The sequence below is a fragment of the Rattus norvegicus genome, chromosome X (genome assembly GCF_021556685.1).
Source record: "Rattus norvegicus strain SHRSP/BbbUtx chromosome X, alternate assembly SHRSP_T2T, whole genome shotgun sequence".
NCBI lineage: Eukaryota > Metazoa > Chordata > Mammalia > Rodentia > Muridae > Rattus > Rattus norvegicus.
This window is the reverse complement of record NC_141554.1, coordinates 74,690,276-74,713,965: the sequence shown is the minus strand read 5'-3', so window position 1 is coordinate 74,713,965 and position 23,690 is coordinate 74,690,276. Positions and strand designations below refer to the sequence as shown.

The following is a 23,690-nucleotide window of genomic DNA, read 5'->3' as shown; positions in this document are numbered from 1 at the left end:
GATGCAAATACATTACTGACTATCACAATTTGGAAGTTGAAAATGATGTGATTAATGCTGTGCTTCTATACAATCAAAACTGTATTATGACAGGTTAATCTAATACAGATACTTTCTAATAATGTTTTGATTTTTCATATTAATGAGTTTGGATGGTCACACACATGGGGATCTATCTTCCTTGAGTTAACAGGCAATGACTCTGGCTATCTTAAAATTTATACACATAAATGAAGGGAAAGATGAGAGTGTGAACTGAAAAGAATGAAGCAGTACAACCCATACCATACTCTCCAAAGGAAACTCACTAAGTATACCAAAGCAGCTACTGCTCAGGAAGGACACTTTGATTCATCAATAGCCTAGGTTTATGACTGTCTAAGACCCGAAAAAAGACATACTAATTGGTGGTTAGATTCTGCTAGAGAATGATAGCTAGTATCCAAGCTTTAACTTACCAGAAAGTACCTTGTGGACACTGAGTCTATTAGCAAACAAGGCCTTCCTGGGCAATATCACTCACCCAAGCCCCCTTGACCCAATCTGCCCATACAACTCCAAGAGCCTTTCCTTGTTCTGGACCTTGAAGAAGTATCTGAGGGTTCTTTATACCTGGCCCCTCAGTAACCTATGTTTTGGGATGAAAGAAAGAGTAAAAGATAGATAGAGAAAGTGTACCAATAAGAAAGACAGCAAAATCCAACAGAGATCATGTATGGTGCATATAAGTTTGAAGTGAAACCTGAGAAGAATGAAAAGTAACCCTATAGAATTGGAAGGAATTCTGCATTAAAGCATTCAGTTAAATTTGAAAAAGCCTCTGGAACTTTACCAAAAAAAATCCTTCATATATACAAGGAAACAAATATTTACCAAATGCCTATAGTGTGCCATACAAATTAACCCATTTAATGTTGGAAAGCATGTCTTAGAGAAATGGAAATAGAAATGTTAATTTCCCAATATCACGAAACTAGATTCTAGCAGAGCTAAGACTCACACTCAGACCTGTTTTACATCAAACCTCATGTTCTTTCTGTTCCACCACTGTGTCTCCAATATAGACCAAGGACCTGTTAATATTCTACTTCAAGTCTATTTTCAAATATGCCAACTTTCTAAGACTAGAGGAAATAATCAGCAGATTCAGTTAGACCAGAAAGAACTAAAAATTCCTTATTCATCCTTCTTTCTAGTCTTTTAACATATAAACTTAAAACAGTCTTCATGTAGTAGGAAAGGAATTAACCCTGGAAATTAAGTGATAAAAGCTATACTGACATACTGCTAAAATAATGGGTAATCAGATATCTAGAAGGCACGAGAACAATTGGCCCCTATCTGTTAACTGAGCAGCCTGCATTCTAGGATGTCCTAGAACCCCAAAATTTACCAACAAAACAACTAGAGACCTAGAGGATGTCTCTGGCTATAGTAGTCAGGAATCTGGTATTCTCACACACTATAAACAACCACCCAACTCATTCATCCCATAGTTGCCTCTTCTGGATTCAACAAGGCCACAAAGACCCATGGCCCTCACTCACCTTAGCCTTTGAGAAGACAAGAAAGCACACGAAAGGCATATGAAGAGGAAGGACAGAGAAGAATGGTATCTCAGTAAACAGATCTGTTAACATGCTCCCAATTTCCCAAACCATAAGACGATCATAAGAAGCTCCTAATCCTTCGGCTTACCTGAGGGGTATAAGGTCCTGGAGTCATTGGGTCTAGACTTTCTAATTCTGCTTCCTCCAGAGCTGCTTCTTTAGCTGTACAAATATCTTTCTCAAGTTGAGTCAAATGTTCATCATACTGGCAAACAAATGAAATTAATGAATTCATTCAACATTTAGGTAATGCGCATGCAAAAATAAAACACACACACAAAAATTCCTGTCTTCGAAGCTGGAGAGATAGATGGCTCAGTGGTTAAGAGCACTGGCAGCTCTTCCAGAGGTCCTGAATTCAACTGCCAGCAACCACATGGTGGCTCACAACCATCTGTAATGGGATCTGATGCCCTCTTCTGGTGTACATGAAGATAAGAGCACTCATATACAAAAAAAAAAAAAAAAAAAACCCATAAATACATTTTTAGAAAATTGCAGTCTTCATAGTATTTCTATTCTAAGAGCAGAACACAGCTGATAACCTAAAGAAAGCAGAGAAAGAAATAATGGAATGAGGGTAGAAGGTGGAATATTATATTTGAAAGTAAATAGGGTAGTGAGGTAAAGTTTCAAACTCAAGGACACAACAAAGGTTTCAGGAGCTAGATCTTCACTACCACCTACCTCAGTTAATGTCTGGTGACAAACGTTCACAATCTCCTGAGCAGTCTTAGTATACTGACTCTCAGGCCCTACAAAAGAAGTAAAATGCCATTACCTTTGTAACTTCAAGAATTTTGCATTTCTCCAACATACTGATTTAATAAATCCACTGCAATTTATTTATTAAAATAATCATTAAAGTTTGTTTGTTTGTTTGTTTATTAAGGAGTTTCTTTGTATAGCCCTCGCTGTCCTGGAACTAGTTATGTAGATTAGGCTGGTCTTGAACTCACAGACATCTGCCTACCTCTGCCTTCTGAGTGCAGTGATTAAAACTGTTAAAAAACCCACCACCTTGCTAAAGTTTTTTTTTTTTTTTATGTTATGTTTGTGGATGTTTTACCCATGTGTATTTCTGCACACCCTATACATACCTGGTGCCCAAAGAGGGCAGAAGAGGCTGTTGGACTGGAGTTACAAATAAATGATTTGGGCTGCCATGTACATGCTGGGAAGCCAACCCAGGTCCTCTGGAAGAGTAACCAGTGCTCTTAATAATTGAACAATCACTCTAGCCTCATACATTGCAATTTAAAAACAAAATCCTTGATAATTTTTTTTACCCAATAATATGTATCATTATTCAAGATTCAGAAAACCTATGTTTAATCCTTAAACTTCTGCTTAACTTTTTTAAATGAAAATTTTTGTTTGAATTTTGTATTTTTTTTTCCTTTTTAAAGGCATGGTCTCATTATATAGTCCTGGCTGTCCTGGAAATCATTATGTAGAGCAAGCTGGCCTCAACCTCAGAGACCCACCTGCCTCTGCCACCACACTTAGCTTTAAGTGGAAAAACTTCAAACATACAAAATCAGACTAATTAGTACTCCAATTAGCCTAATTAGTCAGTCTTAACAATTATCAACACATGGCTAGTCTTGTTTCACTTATATTTTAATTTTTCAGACTCTCCTCAAATCATTTTGGATATAAGATCTCATTATGTGTTGTTCTACACTGGCTTCAAACACATGATCCCTTGGCCTCTGCCTCCTGAGTGCTGGGATTATAGGCATCCACCACTCTATCTCTACACAATAAGTTCTAAGCTACGCTTAGAGACCCTACCCAAAATAAACAAAGGAGAGTCCTTATGTAAACTATAGTTGCAGGTGATATGGAGTGTCAATGGAGGTTCATCTATGAATAGAATAGTACCAGTTTGGTATAAGGGAGTAGGGAGTATATTGGACCTCTGTAACTTCAATTTTGCCATAAACCGGAACTACCCTAAAATATAAAGACTACTTACAAAATAAGAACTACTTTTCAAGCCAAACTCTATCAAATCTAAAATAATAATCCCTTGAGCCAGGTGTGTTGGCACATGTTTTTAATTCCAGAGAAAGAGACAGGTGAATCTCTGTAAATCCAAGGCCAGCTTGGCTTACACAGTTCCAGGCCCGCCAGATCTACATACTAAAGACATTGTCACAGTAAAGAATGAATGAATGAATGAATGAATTCTTAAGATAAATGAAGAGCTAGTCAATGTTCAAATTACAGGTCCACAGCACTATGACTAGTTGATGTTTTCCTAGCAATTGAACCCAGAGCTTTATGTATGCTAGGCACTCTACAAACTAAGATTCATCTTCAGCTCCTATATGCATTTTCCTATAGTAACTAATATCTCAATGAAAACTTTTTAAAAAACTAATGCACAACATGTACTACAAGAGTTCAGATAAAAACCCAATGGTTGATGTTTCGTAAAATTTAAGATAGGCTAATGGTCAGGCATTGTGGCACATGCCTTTAATCCAAGAACTCGGGAGGCAGAGGCAGGAAGATATATAGTGTGTTCCAGGCAATCCAAAACTGCACAGTGAGGCCATGTTTAATAAAAACAACAAAAATTAAGATATGGCAAGAGAGAGAATCTACAGGTCTATTAAAACAGAGTTGCTACTAGCCACAAGAACACCCTGATTTACTCTTTCCTGACTCCTATTTAACCATTGTCCATTTCCATTTTCCTAAGTACAAATGTTTTAGAAACAGCAGCTTCTCTTTTTATCTTTAATTTATTGTTTTAAGACAGGGTCTCTGTATGTAGCCCAGGTTGGCCTTGGAATTTATAGAGATCTGACTGCCTCTTCCTGAGTGCTGAGATTACAGACATGCGCCACCACATCCAGTTTATCTGGTGTTGGGTATTGACCCCGGTCTACTTTGATTCTAGGAAAGTTCTCTGAAATATATTCCCAGACCAATAAGAAAAGTTTTCACAGATGTAATCCATGAAATTTACCTACTGTTTATCATGATATAATAATAAAAAGTATACCATATATTGGGGGAAGGAGGACTTGAGATATAGCTTAGTAGTATAGTTTACCTGCCATGCACAAGGCTCTGGGTTTGGCAATATAGCACCACAAAAAGTATACCATATATATACTTGTGAAGCTTTCTAGCCATATCTACTATAATTATTACAAGCCACTATATGGATAACAAAGTCCTTTTCAAGGGCTGAAGAGTGGGCTCAGAAGGTAAGAGCACTTGTTCTTGTAGAGGATTCCTGGGCATTTTCCAACACTCACATGGTGGTCCACAACCATCTGTAACTCCAGTTCCAGAAGATCCGACACCCTCTCTGACCTCCTTGGGTACCAGGCATGCATGTGATGTAGAGAAATATATAGCGCAAAACATTCATACACATAAAATGAAGCTAAAAAATGATTCCTTTTCAAGTAAAACATCTCCTAAGTCTATACAATCTATTTTTTAACTATGTGAAATGGAGCCAGGCACACTTGTGCCTGCATCTCAGTGCTGTGGAGGCTAAGGCAGCAGATCATGAACTACAGGCTAACCTGGACTATAGCTAAATTTGAGGTTGGCATGTAAAACTTAGAGACCTTCTATCTTATATCCAAACTCCAGGGTAGCTCAGTAGTTAAGAATGCTCTCTGTTCTTACACAGACCCCCACCTCAGGTGGCTCATAGTCATCTGTTTTAGGAGATCCAATGTCCTCTTTTGACCTCTAAGGGCACCCATGATCATTCTCTCTGTCTCTCTCTCACACATACATATACCACAAACATGAATAAAAATCTTTTTATTTTTTCAGATAGGATCTCTCTAAGTAGCACTGGCTATCTATCCTGAAATGTGCTATGTAGACCAGGGTGGCCTCCGACACACAGAGATCTTCCTGCCTCTGTCTCCCATGTACTGGGATTAAAGGTATGCATCACCATATAAAGTAAAATCTTTAGAAAAAAATGAGACAATGCTGGGGATATAGTTTGATTGGAGAGTACATTCCTGGCATGTGCAAGACTCTGGCTTCAGTCTTTACCACACGCACACACAAAAATTATACAAAATTAAATAAAATAAAATAAAATAAAATTCACTAGGCAGTGGTGACACATGCCTTTAATCCCAGCACTTGGGAAGCAGGGGCAGGCCGATCTTTGTGGGTTTGAGGCCACAGTCTTAGAGCAAGTTCTAGGACAAGCCAGGGCTACACAGAGAAACCCTGTCTGGGAAAACAAAAATGATGATGATGATGTATCCTTATGCCAGATACAAACCAGAAAGAAAGTTTAAGCCAATCATCAAAAGGATACACATAATTAAGAACAGTGTAGTGGCACTGACCTTTTATCTCAGTACTACAGAGGCTGAGGCAGGAGGCCAGTACAACTTGTAACAGCAAGATACTGTGTCACCTATCCTCCTCCCCAACATGCACAAAGTACAGCTATAGCTTATTTCTGGATTTTTGATCTCCTAGTTTTTTTTTGTTTGTTTGTTTTTTTAAGAGGATTTCTCTGTAGTCCTGGCTCCCAAAACTTGCTCTATAGACCAGGCTGGCCTCAAACTCAGAAATCCACCTGCCTCTTCCTCCCGAGTGCATGCATAGTGCTGCATAGTTTGTTTTTCTGTTTTGGTTATTTTTGAATCTCCTAGTTCTAATCAATCAGTAGTTTGATATTCAAAATATTGACAGAAAGGAGACTATATACAAAGGTTCTCAGCCAAGCCATGCATGGTGGCTTATGCCTATAATTCCAGCACTTTGGGAGACTGAGGCAGGATAATGACAAGTTCTTGCCCAGTCTATAGAGCAAGACTCTTGCCCCTGTTCCCCAAGACAGGGTTTCCCTGTGTAGCCCTGGCTGTCCTGGAACTCACTCTGTAGACCAGGCTGGCCTTGAACTCAAGAGATCTACCTGCCTCTGCCTCCAGAGTGCTGGGATTAAAGGCATGCACCACCACTACCCGGTGAGACTCTGTCTTAATAAAAATTTATTGCAGACCCAGAATGATGGCTCAGTGCTTAAGAGCACTTGCTCTGCAATTATAGAGACTAGAGTCAGATCCCAGCACACACATAATAAGCTGGACATTCTCCAAAATACCTGTATCCCCAGATTTGAGCAGAACAGACACAGGAGGATTGCTGGGGCTTGCTGGATTCATGCCTAGCAAGACCAGGTTGCAGGTTCAGGAGTAGAACCTGCCTTAAAGGAATAGGCAGAGAATGAGAGAAAAGGATATCCAACACCTCTAGTCTGTGTCTGCACAGAGACAGATGAACAAGCGTTCATGTGGAGATTATCTAATGATACAGACAAATCAAGGCTGCAGGTAGGCTACAGGTTTAAAATGAACTAATAGAACACCAGTTCTTTTTATACTGGCTCTTATGCCTACAAGAACATGGATTAGGAATCCAGCCTTTATTTGATTTCAATTTGGACATGTAAACACAGATGAAATTCTCACCATGCCAATTATAATATGAAGGCAATTAGTTTTATATGTTTGCAATGTTTCTCTATGGAAATCATTTTTAAAACATCTCTTCCAACTTCCTTTGAAACCAATACCTCTAAAGAAATATTCACTAATAATGCCTCTAGAATATAAAAAATTAATTTACAAATGATATCCCTTGCCTATGTTTTTATCACTAGCTATCTTTAACTACTACTAATTTTAGACAGCCTATGTTCAACAGTTAGAGTTTCCAGTTATTTAATTCCATTATGATATTATGTAAGAAAATTAGCATTTAAGTCTTTATAATGAAATATGCTAGAGCTGGTAAACCACTGTTAAGTGTATACAATTACTCAGACATTTTCTTACTGATATTTATAGCAGCAGTTCTTGAATGAAGAATAATGATTACCCAATAGATTCACAAACTTCCTGAACAAAATTCCCTATATATCTTTTTTTCTGGGTAGAATAAAATTATCCAAAGGTCTATATCCACCTCCATAAAGCTAAAATTACTACTCTGTATTTTGAAATACACCAGGAACTTACTAAAAGTAGGCTGATCAGCTGTAGCTTTGGAAAAAAAAAAAGATAGACATGTGAAGGTAACAGGGCCTCTCCAGGAACAATCAAAGTGTTGAGTCTGCCAGGAGGGAGAATTAAACAGAAATAGAAGTCCAATTCCCTAGACCCTACAAAGAAATACACACACACACACACACACACACACACACACACATGCGCGCGCGAGCGCGCGCGCGTTTCCAAAATGATTCCATAATTACCAGGAAAGATAAATTATCATTCTACCTAACAGATTAAGTTACCCATTAACAAAAAGAAAGAAAGAAAAAGAAAACCTGTGATTATATTTCACTTTTTTATTAAATCATGACCAGAGGGACTTTAACTGTTTTACTGGGGGGAAATGCATTTCCTTAGAGTTTACCCAATTTAGTAAGAATTTGCAGAGCCTAAAGAATCATGTTCTTAAGTAGTGGTAATTTCAATGACTTCTTTAGGAAACCAGTATGTTATTAAGATAAAAAGTCCCTTTTTTCCTGTATTTGCAGTGATATAAGGAGAAGCAAACAAAGCAGGGAGAGGAGAAAACAAGCAAGCATTGCTACTACTAGACAGCTGTAAACTTACAAAGACAAGCACCTGTTCACTAGGTAAACAGGTTTGCTATTACTCTTAGGCTTACAGTTCCTTACTACTACTTCTACCGTACTAGAAATAACTCTCTCCTAAGAAAATAAATATCACACTCACACACATACACATGCAGAAAACAATACCAACACTTAGGAAGCAGAGGCCAGCTTTGTCTACATAATCAAGTCTAGGTAAGCTGAATGTGGTGGCATATGCTTTTAATTATAGCACTCAGGAGGCGGAAGCAGGCTGGTCTTTATGAGTTTAAGGTTAGCCAAGAGTGAGACCCTGTCTTCAACAAACAAAATAACAATGTTTTTTTAAAAAGAGGTTATTACTACTTATGTTTGCTTTTATTGTTTGAGACAGAGTCCTACATATATCCGTGGGGGTCTGAAACTCAGAGATCCTCCTATCTATGTCTCCTAAGTGCTGGGATTAAAAGCAAGTGTTACCAACACTCAGATAAAAAGTACATTGGTCTACATAGGGAATTCCAGGTTATCCAGGGCTATACAATGAGAAAGAATCTTACCATGCAACACTAGCTAGTCTGGCCTGGAACTCACCATCATGTTGGCCTCAAACTCTCAGAGATCTGCCTGCCTTTGCTTAGAGTGTGCTGGAATTAAATTTATGCCCAGCCCAAATTTCAAATTTCAATAAAACATACAGTACTACAAAAGTGTCCTGATAAAGAGCGACAAGCAACACTTATTGAACTTTTATTCAGTAAGTGATGAAACACTGCCAAACCCAACTCTCCAGACCTGATCCTGACAAGCTTTCTTATACTTCTTGTCATTCTATCGCATCACCTCACTTTCCAGGCACTGTGCTTTTATCTTTGGCCCTTTGGCCTTTCTTTCTAATACTTATTTTATAAGACCAAAGAGGTGCTCAATGGTTAAGAGCACTGGCTTCTCTTGCAGAGGACCAGCATCCACATGTCCATGTCGTAGCTCATAACTAATTTATCCTCCCCACCTCCAGCCTCAGAGAATCTAAATCTGATGTTCTCTTCTGGCCTTTGTAGATGCTGTATGTACATGGTATACAGACATGTAGTCATGATTTTAAAAAAAGAACATTTTAAAGCAGGTGGTTGGAGACATAAAACTTTGTTTACAATAGTGTCATCAAGAAAGAGATGATAGTTGAATATTCAGTAAGGAGACAGAAAAGGTTTAAAAAGGAGGACAGCTGTCACCACAGTAGTTTCAAGAAAGGGAGTCTAACTCTCTCAGAGCAAGATCAAGATAAGGACTGTAAAGTTTCTATTATCGAGAAGAATTATGTGACCTTGTTCACTTAGGCTATACTTGGCATAGTAGAAGCTATATTGGAGTAAAAACCTGGGCACAGAGGCATAAATCTATACTATCCTAGCACTGAGGAAGTTGAGGAAAATGACCAATTTGAGGTTAGCCTAAGCAACACAGCAAGACCATCTCAAAAGCTCTAAGCGAAACATGAATGGGAAACAAAAAGATGGAGAAATATTGCATATTCAAAGAAATTTGGCTATCATTAAAAAAGAATGAAAATTTGAAATTCTATGGAAATAGTCTTGTATATAATGGACCTAAAATTAAATAAAAACTGGATATTGGGATGTAAAATAAATAAATAAATGAAAAAAAGTTGAATGAAAAATTAAAATAAGGGTAAAGTATGGCTGTGTGTACCTGTATTAGAGAGCTGAGACAGAAGGATCACTCAAGGACAAGATTTGTAGGCCAGTCTGAGCAACACACTAAGACCCTCCCTCATCTCAAAAAACAGTTTTAAAATGTAAGTGCTAAGACAAAACTCACTGTGATACTTCATGTTAAATAGTTTATACCCCCATTCTAGCAGAACATATCCTAGGTTAACATCTATAACATTGTCTCTTTGATGTTTGCTTTTGAGACAGGGTCTCGCTATGTAATTATGGCTGGCCTAGAACTCTATGTAAAACTCAAAAAGACTTGTGATCTGATTGTCTCTGCTTCCTGAGTGCTAGAAATAACAGTGTGAGTCACACACTTGGCCCACAAGGCTCTCCTTGTATAGTTCAACTATAATGTCCTACTTAAAACACAGACACACAGAGCATTTTATGAAAGTATCAATCGTGGTCCAATTATGAAGCATCAATTCTGCTTTCCTACTGTCTATACAATCTGTCCTACTTTTTCATTTTTCCATGCCTATTGCTGCTTCTTTTCTTTTTCTTTTTTGTTTCTTTTTTCTGTTTTGTTATTCGCTGTCCTGGACCTTGTTATATAGAGCAGGCTGGCCTCAAACTCACAGAGATCCACCTGCCTCTGCCTCCCAAGTGCTGGGATCAAAGGGATGTACCACCATTGCAAAGGCATGCACCACCATTGCCCATGTTGTTTTTGTTTTTATGAAACAGAGTCTCTCTTTGGAGCCCTGGCTATCCTGGAATTTACCATGTAGACCAAGTAGGCTGTCCTCGAACTCACTGCATGCCACTGCCTCCTGAGAGCTAGGACTAAGGGCATGTGCAACCATGTACTTTGTACTGCATCTTAACTGTTTTTCAGCATGCGTAGTGTTGAAACTTTCTTTACTAGTCTCCAAATCTCATTCCCCTCCACTTTATTATTTAGTTAACTTCCCGAGTGGTATTTACTAAAACTCTGGCCTCCACAGGCCCCTTGCCTCACACACCCAACCACCCCCACATAATTAAAATATAAATATTAAGGTTTTTTGTTTTTTTCCAAGATAGGGTTTCTCTGTGTAACTAAGCCCTGGCTGTCCTGGACTCACAATGTAGACCAGACTGGCTTCAAACTCAGAGACCCATCTGCTTCTATCTTCCAAGTGCTGGGATTAAAGGTGTGTACCATCACACCTGGTTCTAAAAAAGGTTTTTTAATTATAATAATTGTTTTGGATTGAGTGTGGTGGCACAGACCTTTAATCCTAACAGAGGCCAGTCTCTGTGAGCTCTACATGGTAAGACTCTGTCTCCAAAAAAAAAAAAAAAAAAAAAAAAAATGAGCCACGCTTGGCGCCACACAAACATGAAAGGTGGGAACAGGCCTCAAGTGTAGAGCAGGCTCAAGGTCAGTCTATGATACATGAGACCATGTAAAAATCTTTAACTTTTACTAGTTTATGAAGTCTTTCCTAGCCCTCAGATTAAAGAGTTGTTTTTCCACTTGGGCAGTTTGTATATCTATTTATAGCCCTTGTCAAGATGCATTTTGTTTATATCAATTGAAGTTTAAAGCACTTGAACACAGAGACCATCTTTACTATCAAAAGATTAAGCAGCTAGTAAAGCATTTAGCACATATTATCCCATCAACTCAGGTGCTAAGCAAAATTACACACAGCAAAGTTTGCCATGGTCTATAGCCAGCTAAACATTTCAGTCTCAGCACCATGTAACGTTGGGATATACCTTTTCAAAGCTTATGAAAACACAATGATGACTCGCAGAACAGAGAATATCCATTTGATTTTCATTAATGCCTCCTTTTCCTATGCTTTACACAATTTCAAATGTAAGGATAGACTGATTTCCATAATTCTTTAATAGTGATTCTTACAGAACACGCACTAAAATATGTACCTACTTTAAAAAAAAAAAACAAGGGGTTGGGGATTTAGCTCGGTGGTAGAGCGCTTGCCTAGGAAGCGCAAGGCCCTGGGTTCGGTCCCCAGCTCCGGAAAAAAAAAAAAAAAACAAATTGAGCAGATTAAAGGGTTCAGCCCCAAACCTGACAACCTAGGTTCCAAACCACATGGTGTTAACAGAGAACCAATTCTTTCAGTTGTCCTCTACCCTCCAAAAGCATACCAGGATAGCACTCCCACCCTTACAACAAATACATAAATGTAGAAACAAAAATTTAAAAAGTAACTGAGTTACTTGATTTAGCTATCACTGCTCAAATCTGCTTAAGCCTTAGAATTTTAGTAATGTAAATTAATGCTGGAGAGGTAAGACTGATGATAGAGATAAAAATAAATACCTACCATTGTACTTAACACTGTTGGCCAGAATCAGGTTTACATCATCTAAAAAGCTCTCTCGACTCTGGTATTTGTGCTTGGAGATATTCTATGATAAAAACAATCAGGCACTCAGTTATACATATAAAAATATTTATTATAAAAAGCCACTGATTATAAAAAAAATTACTCACCTTACGTATAGTCTCCAAATCCATTGGATTGACAATCACTTTGTAATAATCTGGAACAAACTTCTTATTAACTGGGTGATGAAATGGCCAAGACTAGTAAAAAGAAAGGATGGGAAGTCAAATGAAAACCATTACTTATACCAAAGAGGCCCAATTTTCATTGAGTTATAAATATTTTTGATGAAAAGTTCAGACTCCTTACACAGAAATACACATCCACACACAAAATTATATGTAATTTCAGGATCTCATTAAGGACACCCAGATAAAGTGAGAATCCCTCCTCTAAATTTACAACTAAAATCTTATTTCTGTGTTAAAGACTAAGTTTCGCAAATGAGAATAAAATTCCTTACCCTATAGATCCATCAAGAAAGTTTTTAACAGTGCAGCATAGAACATTATAACTATATGAAACAGAAAATTTAATTAAAAATTTCTGGGCGAACCAATAGATAAAATGGCCCACAGAACTACTGGGATAGATGCTAACCTTGTCATAAAAGGTTAAAAAAGAAAAGTTAAGGGCTGGAGAGATGGCTCAGTGGTTAAAAACACCGATTACTCTTCCAGAGGTCCTGAGTTCAATTCCCAGCAACCACATGGTGGCTCACAACCATCTGTAATGGGATCTGATGCTCTCTTCTGGTGTGTCTGAAGACAGCTACAGTGTACCCATATAGAACAAATGAATAAATTAAAAAAAAAAAAGAGAGAGATCCGATGCCCTCTTCTGGTGTATCTGAAGACAGCTACAGTGTAATAAATGAATAAATCTTTAAAAACAAATTAAAAAGGACAACAAACAATGAGTAATTGTTGAGGGTTTTTTTTTGTGAATAGGCAAGATGGCTTAGTGGGTAGAGGTGCTTACCAACAAACCCACTGACCTGAAATTAATTCCTGGAACCCACAAGTTAGAAAGGAAGCCCAATTCCCCAGGGGCTTGAAAGAAAAAAAAAAAACAAAAAAAAAAAAAGGGGGTCCTATTGTGTAGCCCTAGCTTGCCTTGTATTCACAGGTCCACCTGCTTTTTGCCTCCTAAGTTTTGGGATGAAAGGTTGTACCACCACACCCCACCAAATTGTTTTGACCATACATAAAACATGACTTGTGCCTTCCTCCCCAACATGCACAAATAAATAAATATACACACATGCTTGCTCTATGCACTTCTTTGCATCCTCTACTAATATCCTCTCAATATTTGACATGAAAATTACTTACATCTGGAACTGCCATCATTTTCTGAGTGACAATGTTATCCAGAATAAAAGAAAATGCTACTTGATCATCATCATCAAGCAAGGGGTTGATAGCTTTCTCTAAACGTGCCAACTTATCCTCTTTCTGAAATAAAGCAAAACAAAATGAAAGCGGTTTTTCTGAAGTATGATATTCACATAAAAGCTAAAGATACTTTAAAGTTCAGCTAGCTGTCTATGACTTTAGTCCCCAAAAATTTACCTCTGAATTATCTACTCCAGTCTTAGGTCAATCTAGATAAATTATACTTAGGCTAAAAGATCACAAAGGAACATGTCAGCAAATCCCATATTCTACATCCCATTCTTGTATAGCATCAAGAATAGAAAGGTAAAGACATCATTAGTTTAGCTGCAACAAGAGTATATTTGGCAAATTTGGCTTTTATAACAATGTCTTTCACATAAAATGAACACCAAGGGGGTTGGGGATTTAGCTCAGTAGTAGAGCGCTTGCCTAGCAAGCGCAAGGCCCTGGGTTCAGTCCCCAGCTCTGAAAAAAAAAAAATGAACACCAAGAATACAAAACAACATTACCATTAGTTAATGGCTCTTTTTGTTTGTTTTTCTAATAGGTTATATATCCTATGTAGCCCAGGCTGACTTCACATTTAATATACAACTCCAGCTTGATTAGTGACTTATACAAGGAAACTTAATTAAACAAATTCATTTCAGTCTGTGTACTCCAAAAATCTCTATGTTCTTATTGCCTGTATTCTGTGTTCTCATTGTCTGTATCCTCAATCCTTAGTCTCACAGCCCTTTTTTTTTTGGTTTGGAGACAGTCTAACTGAAAGTAATACTGAAAGTCACAGGCTAACCTTGAACTTTCAGTATTGAAACAAATTACCTTGAATTTCTGATCCTCTTACCTATACCTCCCTTGTGTACCAATACTGAATCTCCATACTGTATATAAGACTTTAGCATTCTAACAGATACAGAGAGGAAGCTAATTAGGGGAGGATGGTTTTGTTTTGTTTTTTTTTTTTTTTTATAATTTTGAGACAGGGTCTCAATATATAGCCCAGGCTGGCTCAGAACTTGTGCTCATCCTGCCTCTGCCTCTCAAGTGCTACGATTACAGGTATATATTACTATGCCCAGCTAACTGTGGCTTAAACATGCATTTTTAAAATTTTACTTATTTATCTCAACCAAGGTGATAAAAATTTCCATGTTTATCAATCATGTTCTCTTTTGTGAAGCCATCTATGTCAGTATCAAACTTCATTATCACCTGTGATTTTATAATTTTTTTTTTTTTTGGAGCTGAGGACGGAACCCAGGGCCTTGCGCTTGCTAAGCAAGTGCTCTACCACTGAGCTAAATCCCCAACCCCATAAATTTTTTAAGGTACCACAATCTTCTTCTTGGGTAAGAAAAGGGATTTGTAGAGGGATAGGGCTGTAACTTAGTGGTAGAGTGCTTACTTAGTAAGGCAAGAAGACCCTGGGTTCAGTTTCAAGCACACAGGGAAACAAACAAAACAGCCCAGAAGATTTTCCTTAAATTTTTTAGATTAGTTTTTAAAAATTAAGCTGTTTCTAGCCCTAGTGACTCAGTCAGCCCTATAATCCTAGAACTCAGGAGGCTGAGGGGGTTCTAAGACAGCCTGAGCTAGATACAGCAGTATCTCATTGCTTTTTCAGTATGTTTCTCTGGGATAGCAACAAGCTGAAATGTAAGCTATAGGAGGTCTCCTGGGAAGTCATTTTCCATCATCCTTTCCAAAGTTACTACATTCTGGATCTTATATCCTACATGATTCCAAATCAAGTAATTTTCTTCTTTGGACTTGGCTTTCCCATGTATAGAGGATAGTGCCTATATAATTTCTAAATCCTTACCCCTCAAATACACCAAGATTTGTCATTCCCTTGGTACTGTTCCTTCTGTTAAATACTCTAGTTCCTAAACTCCACTATTCTTCACCTTCATATACCACAGCATTTTTCACTTTTAAAATTTTATTTATTTTGATTTTTAAGTCAAAGTCCTAATAGCTTAGGCTCTTTTTGAACTCAATATGTAGCTGAGGATGACATTACACCTCTGATCCTCCTGTCTCCAACTCCCAAGTGCTAGGATTCTAGGTGAATGTCACTATGCCCACTACTTTGCCTTATCTTTAATTCTTACCTCTTTGAGTTTTTCATCACAGAGATCCAGCATGGATTGAGAAATCTGAGTCAGTGAATGTTTTGGCCCTACAGAGGAATAAGAAATAGCCATTATACCCTTGGCAGGGAATAGAGAAGCAAAGATTAAAACAGAGACAAAAGGAACACCCATTCAGAGCCTGCCCCACATGTGGCCCATACATATACAGCCACCCAATTAGACAAGATGGATGAAGCAAAGAAGTGCAGGCCGACAGGAGCCGGATGTAGATCTCTCCTGAGAGACACAGCCAGAATACAGCAAATACAGAGGCGAATGCCAGCAGCAAACCACTGAACTGAGAATAGGACCCCCGTTGAAGGAATCAGAGAAAGAACTGGAAGAGCTTGAAGGGGCTCGAGACCCCATATGAACAACAATGCCAAGCAACCAGAGCTTCCAGGGACTAAGCCACTACCTAAAGACTATACATGAGGGGCTGGGGATTTAGCTCAGTGGTAGAGCGCTTACCTAGGAAGCGCAAGGCCCTGGGTTCGGTCCCCAGCTCCGAAAAAAAAGAACCAAAAAAAAAAAAAAAAAAAAAGACTATACATGGACTGACCCTGGACTCTGACCTCATAGGTAGCAATGAATATCCTAGTAAGATCACCAGTGGAAGGGGAAGCCCTTGGTCCTGCCAAGACTGAACCCCCAGTGAACGTGATTGTTGGGGGGAGGGCAGCAATGGGGGGAGGGTGGGGAGGGGAACACCCATAAAGAAGGGGAGGGGGAGGGATTAGGGGGATGTTTGCCCGGAAACCGGGAAAGGGAATAACATTCGAAATGTAAATAAGAAATACTCAAGTTAATAAAAAAAAATAGCCATTATAAATTGAAGTTGCCACATGTTTCCAATACTTCATACATTACTAAAGAACCTAAAAGGTCCCAGGTAGCAGTCTAGTAACTGAAGTCTAGCAGTCTTTTCGTTTTTTATTTTTCTAAAACAAAGTCTCATTTATCCTAGGCTGGTCTTGAACTCATTATGTAGCTGAGAATGACCTTAACTTCAAATTCTTCTGCCTTTACCTCCTTGGGATTACAGGTATGTGCTACCATATAAGGTACAGACACTACCGTCTTTACTCCATTTTTCAGTGCCTATATCAATGGGTAAACAATATGAAAGAATTTTAACTATTTTTTATTTGTGACCATACATTCTTGTATTATAGCTGCTTTTTTGGTCACTTTTGTTTTTTGAGACAGGGTCTCATTATGTAGCTCTGGCTAGCCAGGAACTGTTTATGTACACAAGGCTAACCTCAAACTTAAGAGATTCACTTGCCTCTGTCTCCCTAGTGCTGGGAGTGAAGGCATGAGCCAGCTTTAATGCTGCTTTTTAATATCTTGAAAATTAGTCTACGGATGGAGAACAATGTGTTTAAGAATGGTAAAGAGATCAATGAACATCTTTTTTAATTTTTTCTGCTTAGTAGACAGATTATCCAGCATACAGTCTATTATTTCAGTTTCTCAGAAATCCTCACCAAGAGCTTCAGACAATTCTTGAACTATCTGACCTCTCTTGTACATCCTCTGCTTATAGCTGCTTCATTTAAGCTCATCTTTGGAATAATGAAAACATTTTAAGCTGGGAGTCGGGGATACACACTTATAATCACAGCACTTGAGATGCTTCAACCAGAGGACTAGGAGATCCAGGGTAGCCAAGACTACATAATTAAACCATCTCAAAGCTAAAAAGAAACCCCCAAAACTTTTTTCATCTAAATAGGATTTCTTTTTGTTCTTTTCTTTCTGCTTTTGTTTTTTATAAAACAGGGTTTCTCTGTGTAGCCTTGGTTGTCCTGGAATTCGCTCTGTAGACCAGGCTGGCCTCAAATCCAGAGATATATCTGATCTGCCTCTGCCTCCCAAGTGCTGGGATTAAAGCCTACACCACCACCGATCTCTAAATCGCATATCTGACCACTTCTTTTCAGTATCATTTACTAGATGATTGTCCTTGTTAGTGTCCCCCCAGAGCCTTAACCTCAGCCCTAGTATTTATTTTAGCATTTGGTTATTCATTCAAATGTTTTATGCCTTGTCTAAGACAAGGTCAATGATGGGAATATAAGGATAATTAAGAGTTCCTATTATAGAAAGATCTTGGATTAGTTAAAGAAAATGACTTGAGAAGAAATCATTGCAGGACAGTGTAATTCTATCAAATATCTATGACTGAAATGATACAGTCAGAAAATCTATAAAAACAAGACTCACCATAAACAAACTGTTAAGTCCAGTAGGTACACTAAAGTTTATTCATCTTAGTTTCCATAAGAGTTAAAAAAACAGGGGTTGGGGATTTAGCTCAGCGGTAGAGCGCTTGCCTAGCGAGCGCAAGGCCCTGGGTTCGGTCCCCAGCCCCGGAAAAAAAAGAAAAGAAAAAAAAAAAAAGAGTTAAAAAAAACCTATCAGTATAAATGAAATAAATTGATCACATATAAACTACATTCTATTTCACTGTATATCAAGTCTGCTAATTGGAAACCAAGACTGGTGGTACAGGCTGGTAATTATAGCTACTCAGGAGGCTGAGGCATAGGTTGCAAGTTTAAATTCAGGCTGGTGTACAAGAAAAGTTCAAGACTAGCCTGTGCAACTTAGTAAGGCCTCATTCCAAAATAAAAACTAAAAGCGAGGCTGGTCTATAGCTAAGAGGTAGAGTACTTGCCTACCATGCTAGAGGTCCTGGGCTCAATCTTTAGTACAATAAAATGAAAGCAAAAAAGTCTGCTTTCCGGGGGAGTAGGGAAGGCTTGTTCTAACTCACATTTAGGTAGTTATAAAGAATAGAGGTTTAATGGGCATAAAATAGGGAAGGACATTCCAGAGAGAAGGAACAAAGACACAGAAGTAATTAGTCAAATTCATATAAACATGCATTTCATCAGGGACCACATTAGACAATTTTATAGGTACTAGAAAGCTACTGAGTATTCTAAACTCATTTTTTTTTTGGTTCTTTTTTTCGGAGCTGGGGACCGAACCCAGGGCCTTGCGCTTCCTAGGTAAGCGCTCTACCACTAAGCTAAATCCCCAGCTCCCTAAACTCATTTTAAAATGATGCTTCTTTCCTTTGTTCACTTTTTTTAAATGATATTTGTATATCAAACATGCTAACCAAGTGCTCTACCTCTGTGCTACACCCACTCAGATAGTAATTTCCTAAATTTGAGTTCTAGGGGAGAATCCACCCCCATCAACAATAGAAAGAATTAAAGCAAAAACACTATTTGGAAACTGCTGAAAGAGGTTAAACAAGAAATATCAGGGGCTCCAATTAACCAAGTAACAAGAATGATAAAAAAGGAAAGGGACAAGTTCAAAAAATGCAGATAGTATTGTTTATAGGACTTAGTTATAAGTGTGAGAAAAGGAGCATGGGATCAATTGGGACTAAAATTTCTAGACTGTACTAGACAGCCAGCAAAACTATTTATCTACATAGGCAATCAGATAATGAACTGCCAGTAGGACAATGAGAACTGTCATGTCTAGCAAATACCTGGAAGCAAAGCTATGAAGCCTTGAATAGATGAAGAGACAAAAGATGGGGCATCACTGGACATATAGGAGCTGAAGTAGTAAGAAAAGAATAAGAGCTAGAGAGATAGTTCAGTGATTAAAAGTGTCCCAGTATCCATATCAGGTAACTCACTTATAACTCTTGCTTCAGGGTGAGCCAAAGCCTCCAATCTGTGTAGATACTTGCAATCACATGCATACACCCAAACAAGTAAAGTAAATCTTTAAAGTAGAAGTTAAAAATGCTATATAAAATACTCCTGGAGGGGTTGGGGATTTAGCTCAGTGGTAGAGCACTAGCCTAGGAAGCACAAGGCTCTGGGTTGGGGCCCCAGCTCTGAAAAAATGAAAAAAAAAAAAAACACTCCTGGAAAGGAGACAAGAGCATCAAGAAGGAAAGGGTTGGCAATATCCAAAGTACACACAAAGATTCTCAGTGTCATTAAGGAGCTGTAAATATACATGATATGCCACTTTAAACAAACTAGGGTGACTACAATAAAACGGCTAACGTGTTGGTGAGGATAAGAAGGTAGAATGTGTAGGAAATTATGTTACATTTTTGGTAGAACTACAAAATGATACAGCTACTCTAGAAACTGGGAAAGAAGTGGGTTTTCAAGATGCTGATCAAAGCTACCCCATAAATTCAGCAATTCCTCTCCTATGTATATACCAAAGAGAAAAGAAAGCAAATGTCTACATAAAAGTTTAAACATAAATGTTCACAACTGTTTATGTTAGTTTTAAAGTGGACAAACCCAAAATATTTATTAACTGAATTTCTAAAAACTTATTATCCATAAAAGAAGTTAAGTTAGCTATGGTGGTACAACTCTGCAGTCACAGTAATCAAGAGGGCAAAGCACTTGAAAGCAAGTTCTTCCTTCCCACCATTCCTATTTTTCTTTTTTAAACAAAAGGGACATCTAGCCCTTGTAACAAAAATGCAGTCTGAGTTAAAATACACAAAATATGGCTGTAAGAAGTCTTTTGTAGTTTCCACCCACACCCAATACCTCAAATTCACCAGAGAATATATGAAAAATTAAATAGGAGAATGGGTGTGGTAGAACATGGTTTTAATTCTAGCACTAATTTGGGAGAAGAGGTCAAAGTGTTTCTATGATTTTGAGACTGGTCTGGTCTGCATAGTTAGTTCCAGGCCAGCCAGAGCTACATAGTGAGACCATGTCTCAAAAAACAAAAAAGATTAAATAATAAAACTAAAAACAATCCCCAGCTCCGAAAAAAAGAAAAGAAAAAAAAAAAAGAAAAAAAAAAAACTAAAAACAAGTAACACTTATTATATAACTAAAATGAATACTATCCTGATGTTCATACTAAAAAATGCATATTATAATCTTTTCATTCATTCTCATCTACTCTGAACTTAGAACAAGGGGATAAGAATCTGAAAGATGACCTTTGCAGTCAAGGAACAAGGGACTATTACCATTATAAGTTGCACTATTTTTCACAATTAATTCCAAATGTTCTCTGAATTCTTCTCGAGATGGATAAAGACGTTTGCGCACATTTTCACGGAGTGTTTGTAGATCCATTGGCCGAGTGATGATTTTGTAGTAATCCTTTACAACTTTTGCATTAACTGGAGTATGGAAAGGGTATGTCTGTAGAAACAAGAGTCAACACCATTTGTGAACAAGAACACTCGACACAGCCAATTATATCTTACTGGTTTACCAACTATACAGGATTTTTCAGATGTAGTAATTCTGTTTCTTGATTAAACCATTTTCTTCTTCTCCTCCTCTTCTTCCTCTTCCTCCTCCTCCTTCTTCTTCTTCCTCCTCCTCCCCCCTCCCCGTCTCTCTCTCTCCCTCTCTCTCTCTCTCTCTCTCCCTCCCTCTCTCCCTTCCCTATTGGCTTTTCAAGACAGGGTTTCTTTGTGTAGCCTAGGACTAGCTTTGTAGACCAGACTGACCTCAAAATCAGAGATCTGTCTGCTTCTGCCTCCCAAGTGCTGGGATTAAAGGCATAAGCCACCATATATGGCAAGGTGTTGAATTCTTTGGAGCTAGAGTTACAGGTGACTGAGAGCACATGAATGCTGAGAACAGAGCATCAAGCATGATCCTCTGTAAGTGCGGTACATATTATTTTTTAATTAATTTTGAATTTATTTTTATTATTTTTTGTATATGAGTGTTTTGCCAATAAGTAGTCTGTGCACCTCATATGTGCCTGGTGTCTGAGGAGGTGGGGAGCTTCCATGGGTGCTGGAAAGGTACAAAGAACCTGGGTCCTTTGCAACAAGTGTTCTTAACCACTGAGCCAACTATCCAGCCCCAATAGTATGTACTCTTAACCATTAAACTGTCTTTCTAGTTCCACATAAGTTAGACACTCATGGAACGTAAAATTTATTCTTGTAAGACATACAATTTGGAGGCTAGAGAGATGCTCTGTGGTTATAAATAGCACAGTATGCTCTTCCAGAGGACCTAAATTCGGTTCCCAGTTCCTATGCCTGGGGACTCACAACCTCCTGTAATTTTGGTTCCAGGTAATCCAATGCCTCTGGCTTCTAAGGAAACTTGCAAATGCATAGACATACAATTTTTAAAAAAAGATTCTTTCTGCTTTAATACCCAGAAATTTGAATTCACATATTCATCACAAAAAAAATTGAGTTGAAATTAGAAAAAAAATGAGCTTTATTTATATCCTCATATAATTCATGTGTCCTTCTGCCTACATTCTGTCCTTCATCACTTAATAGTCTATTAAATAATTTAAAAACAGACAAATATCCCAAAGAATTAAGAGTTCCAGAACAAAGGTATACACACTACTGCCATCTAGCTGAAGTAACAGAAAAAGCAAAGGGCCTTTGATTTTCTATTATATGTATCTACTGAATGAACTCACATTTGGAAGATCTCTCATGTCATTGATAATAGATTCCAAGATAGAAGACAGTGTCACCATAGGGTCTGTCCGGCGTCGGTGGATGGATTTATGAGGTCTCTAGAAAACAAGAAATCAGAATGCTTTAGAGAAACAAAAAATACACAGTATTTTCAAATATACTAATATATTTTAGAAATCTTCAATAATACCAGACTTTGAGGACTTAAGTCAATAATCTGAGCAACTAGGAGGCTGAGGTAGGAGAATTGCTGTAAATTCAAGGCCAGCTTAGATTACATAGTAAGTTGTAGACAAGCCTGGAGTAGAGGGAAACCAATCTTTTTTTTTTTTTTTTTTTTTTTTTTGGTCTTTTTTTCGGAGCTGGGGACCGAACCCAGGGCCTTGTGCTTCCTAGGCAAGCGCTCTACCACTGAGCTAAATCCCCAGCCCCGAGGGAAACCAATCTTAAAAGCAAAGCTAGGGGACAGGAGTTGGGGAGATGGTAATTTGAAGAGATGGCTTAGTAGTTAAGATACCTTGCAGCTTTTACAAAGGCCCTGGGTTTAGTTCCCAGCATCCACATAATGGCTCACAACTAACTCTGTAGTGCACCCTCTTCTGGCATCAGGCATGCATCTAGTCAACTTATTTATACACACATAGGCAAAATAATCATGTACACCACAGAGGGTCAGACAGTAAGATGGCTCAGGGAATAATGACACTTGCCATACAAGACAGTGACCATAATTTGAATTTGATCTCCAGACTCCAGGTAAAGAAGTAGAAAACTGATTCCATATGTCTCTGACTTCCACATGTGCATCATGGCACATGCACACACACTTGCATACACACACAATGTGTGTGTGTCTTTCTCTGTGTGTGTGTGTGTGTGTGTGTGTGTGTGTGTGTGTGTGTGTTATGTTAAAGCTAGGTGTGATAGCACATGCCTTTAAGCCAGTACTGTGGAGGCAGAGGCAAGCAGATTCCATATGTCTCTGACTTCCACATGTGCATCATGGCACATGCACACACACTTGCATACACACACAATGTGTGTGTGTCTTTCTGTGTGTGTGTGTGTGTGTGCATGTGTGTGTGTGTGTGTGTGTGTGTGTATGTGTATTATGTTAAAGCTAGGTGTGATAGCACATGCCTTTAAGCCAGTACTGTGGAGGCAGAGGCAAGCAGATTTCTGAGTTCAAGATCAGCTTTGGTCTACAGAGTGAGTTCCAAAAAAGTCTCAAGGCTACCTAGAGAAACCCTATCTTAAAAAAAACAAAAAATAAGACAACATTTTAATAAGTTGTATAATGAACAGTATATATAATGCTCAAGGAATAGACATAAGGAACATCTGACACTGACAGAACCATGTTACAGAAGGGTAGCAGAATTAATGAGAATCCATCTGATAAGAAG

General features: G+C 38.2%; 1 protein-coding gene across 7 annotated transcripts in view; it reads right to left on the bottom strand.

The window, feature by feature from the left end:
* Positions 1–23,690, bottom strand: part of Taf1 (TATA-box binding protein associated factor 1) — a 75,559-nt gene that overhangs the window by 9,929 nt on the left and 41,940 nt on the right. For 4 of the 7 annotated variants that reach the window (XM_087599933.1, XM_087599934.1, XM_087599935.1 and 1 more), the window contains exons 27-34: positions 22,284–22,382; positions 20,845–21,022; positions 15,831–15,898; positions 13,648–13,770; positions 12,421–12,513; positions 12,251–12,335; positions 2,298–2,365; positions 1,699–1,815 (exon numbers count right to left, since the gene is read on the bottom strand). In XM_087599933.1, the coding sequence (XP_087456059.1) occupies positions 1,699–1,815; positions 2,298–2,365; positions 12,251–12,335; positions 12,421–12,513; positions 13,648–13,770; positions 15,831–15,898; positions 20,845–21,022; positions 22,284–22,382 (831 nt within the window). Of the gene's footprint in view, positions 1–1,547; positions 1,554–1,698; positions 2,156–2,297; positions 2,366–2,710; positions 2,807–12,250; positions 12,336–12,420; positions 12,514–13,647; positions 13,771–15,830; positions 15,899–20,844; positions 21,023–22,283; positions 22,383–23,690 lie in introns of those variants that run through there. The other 3 variants (NM_001191723.1, XR_015646289.1, XM_087599937.1) reach the window with 3 other exon arrangements.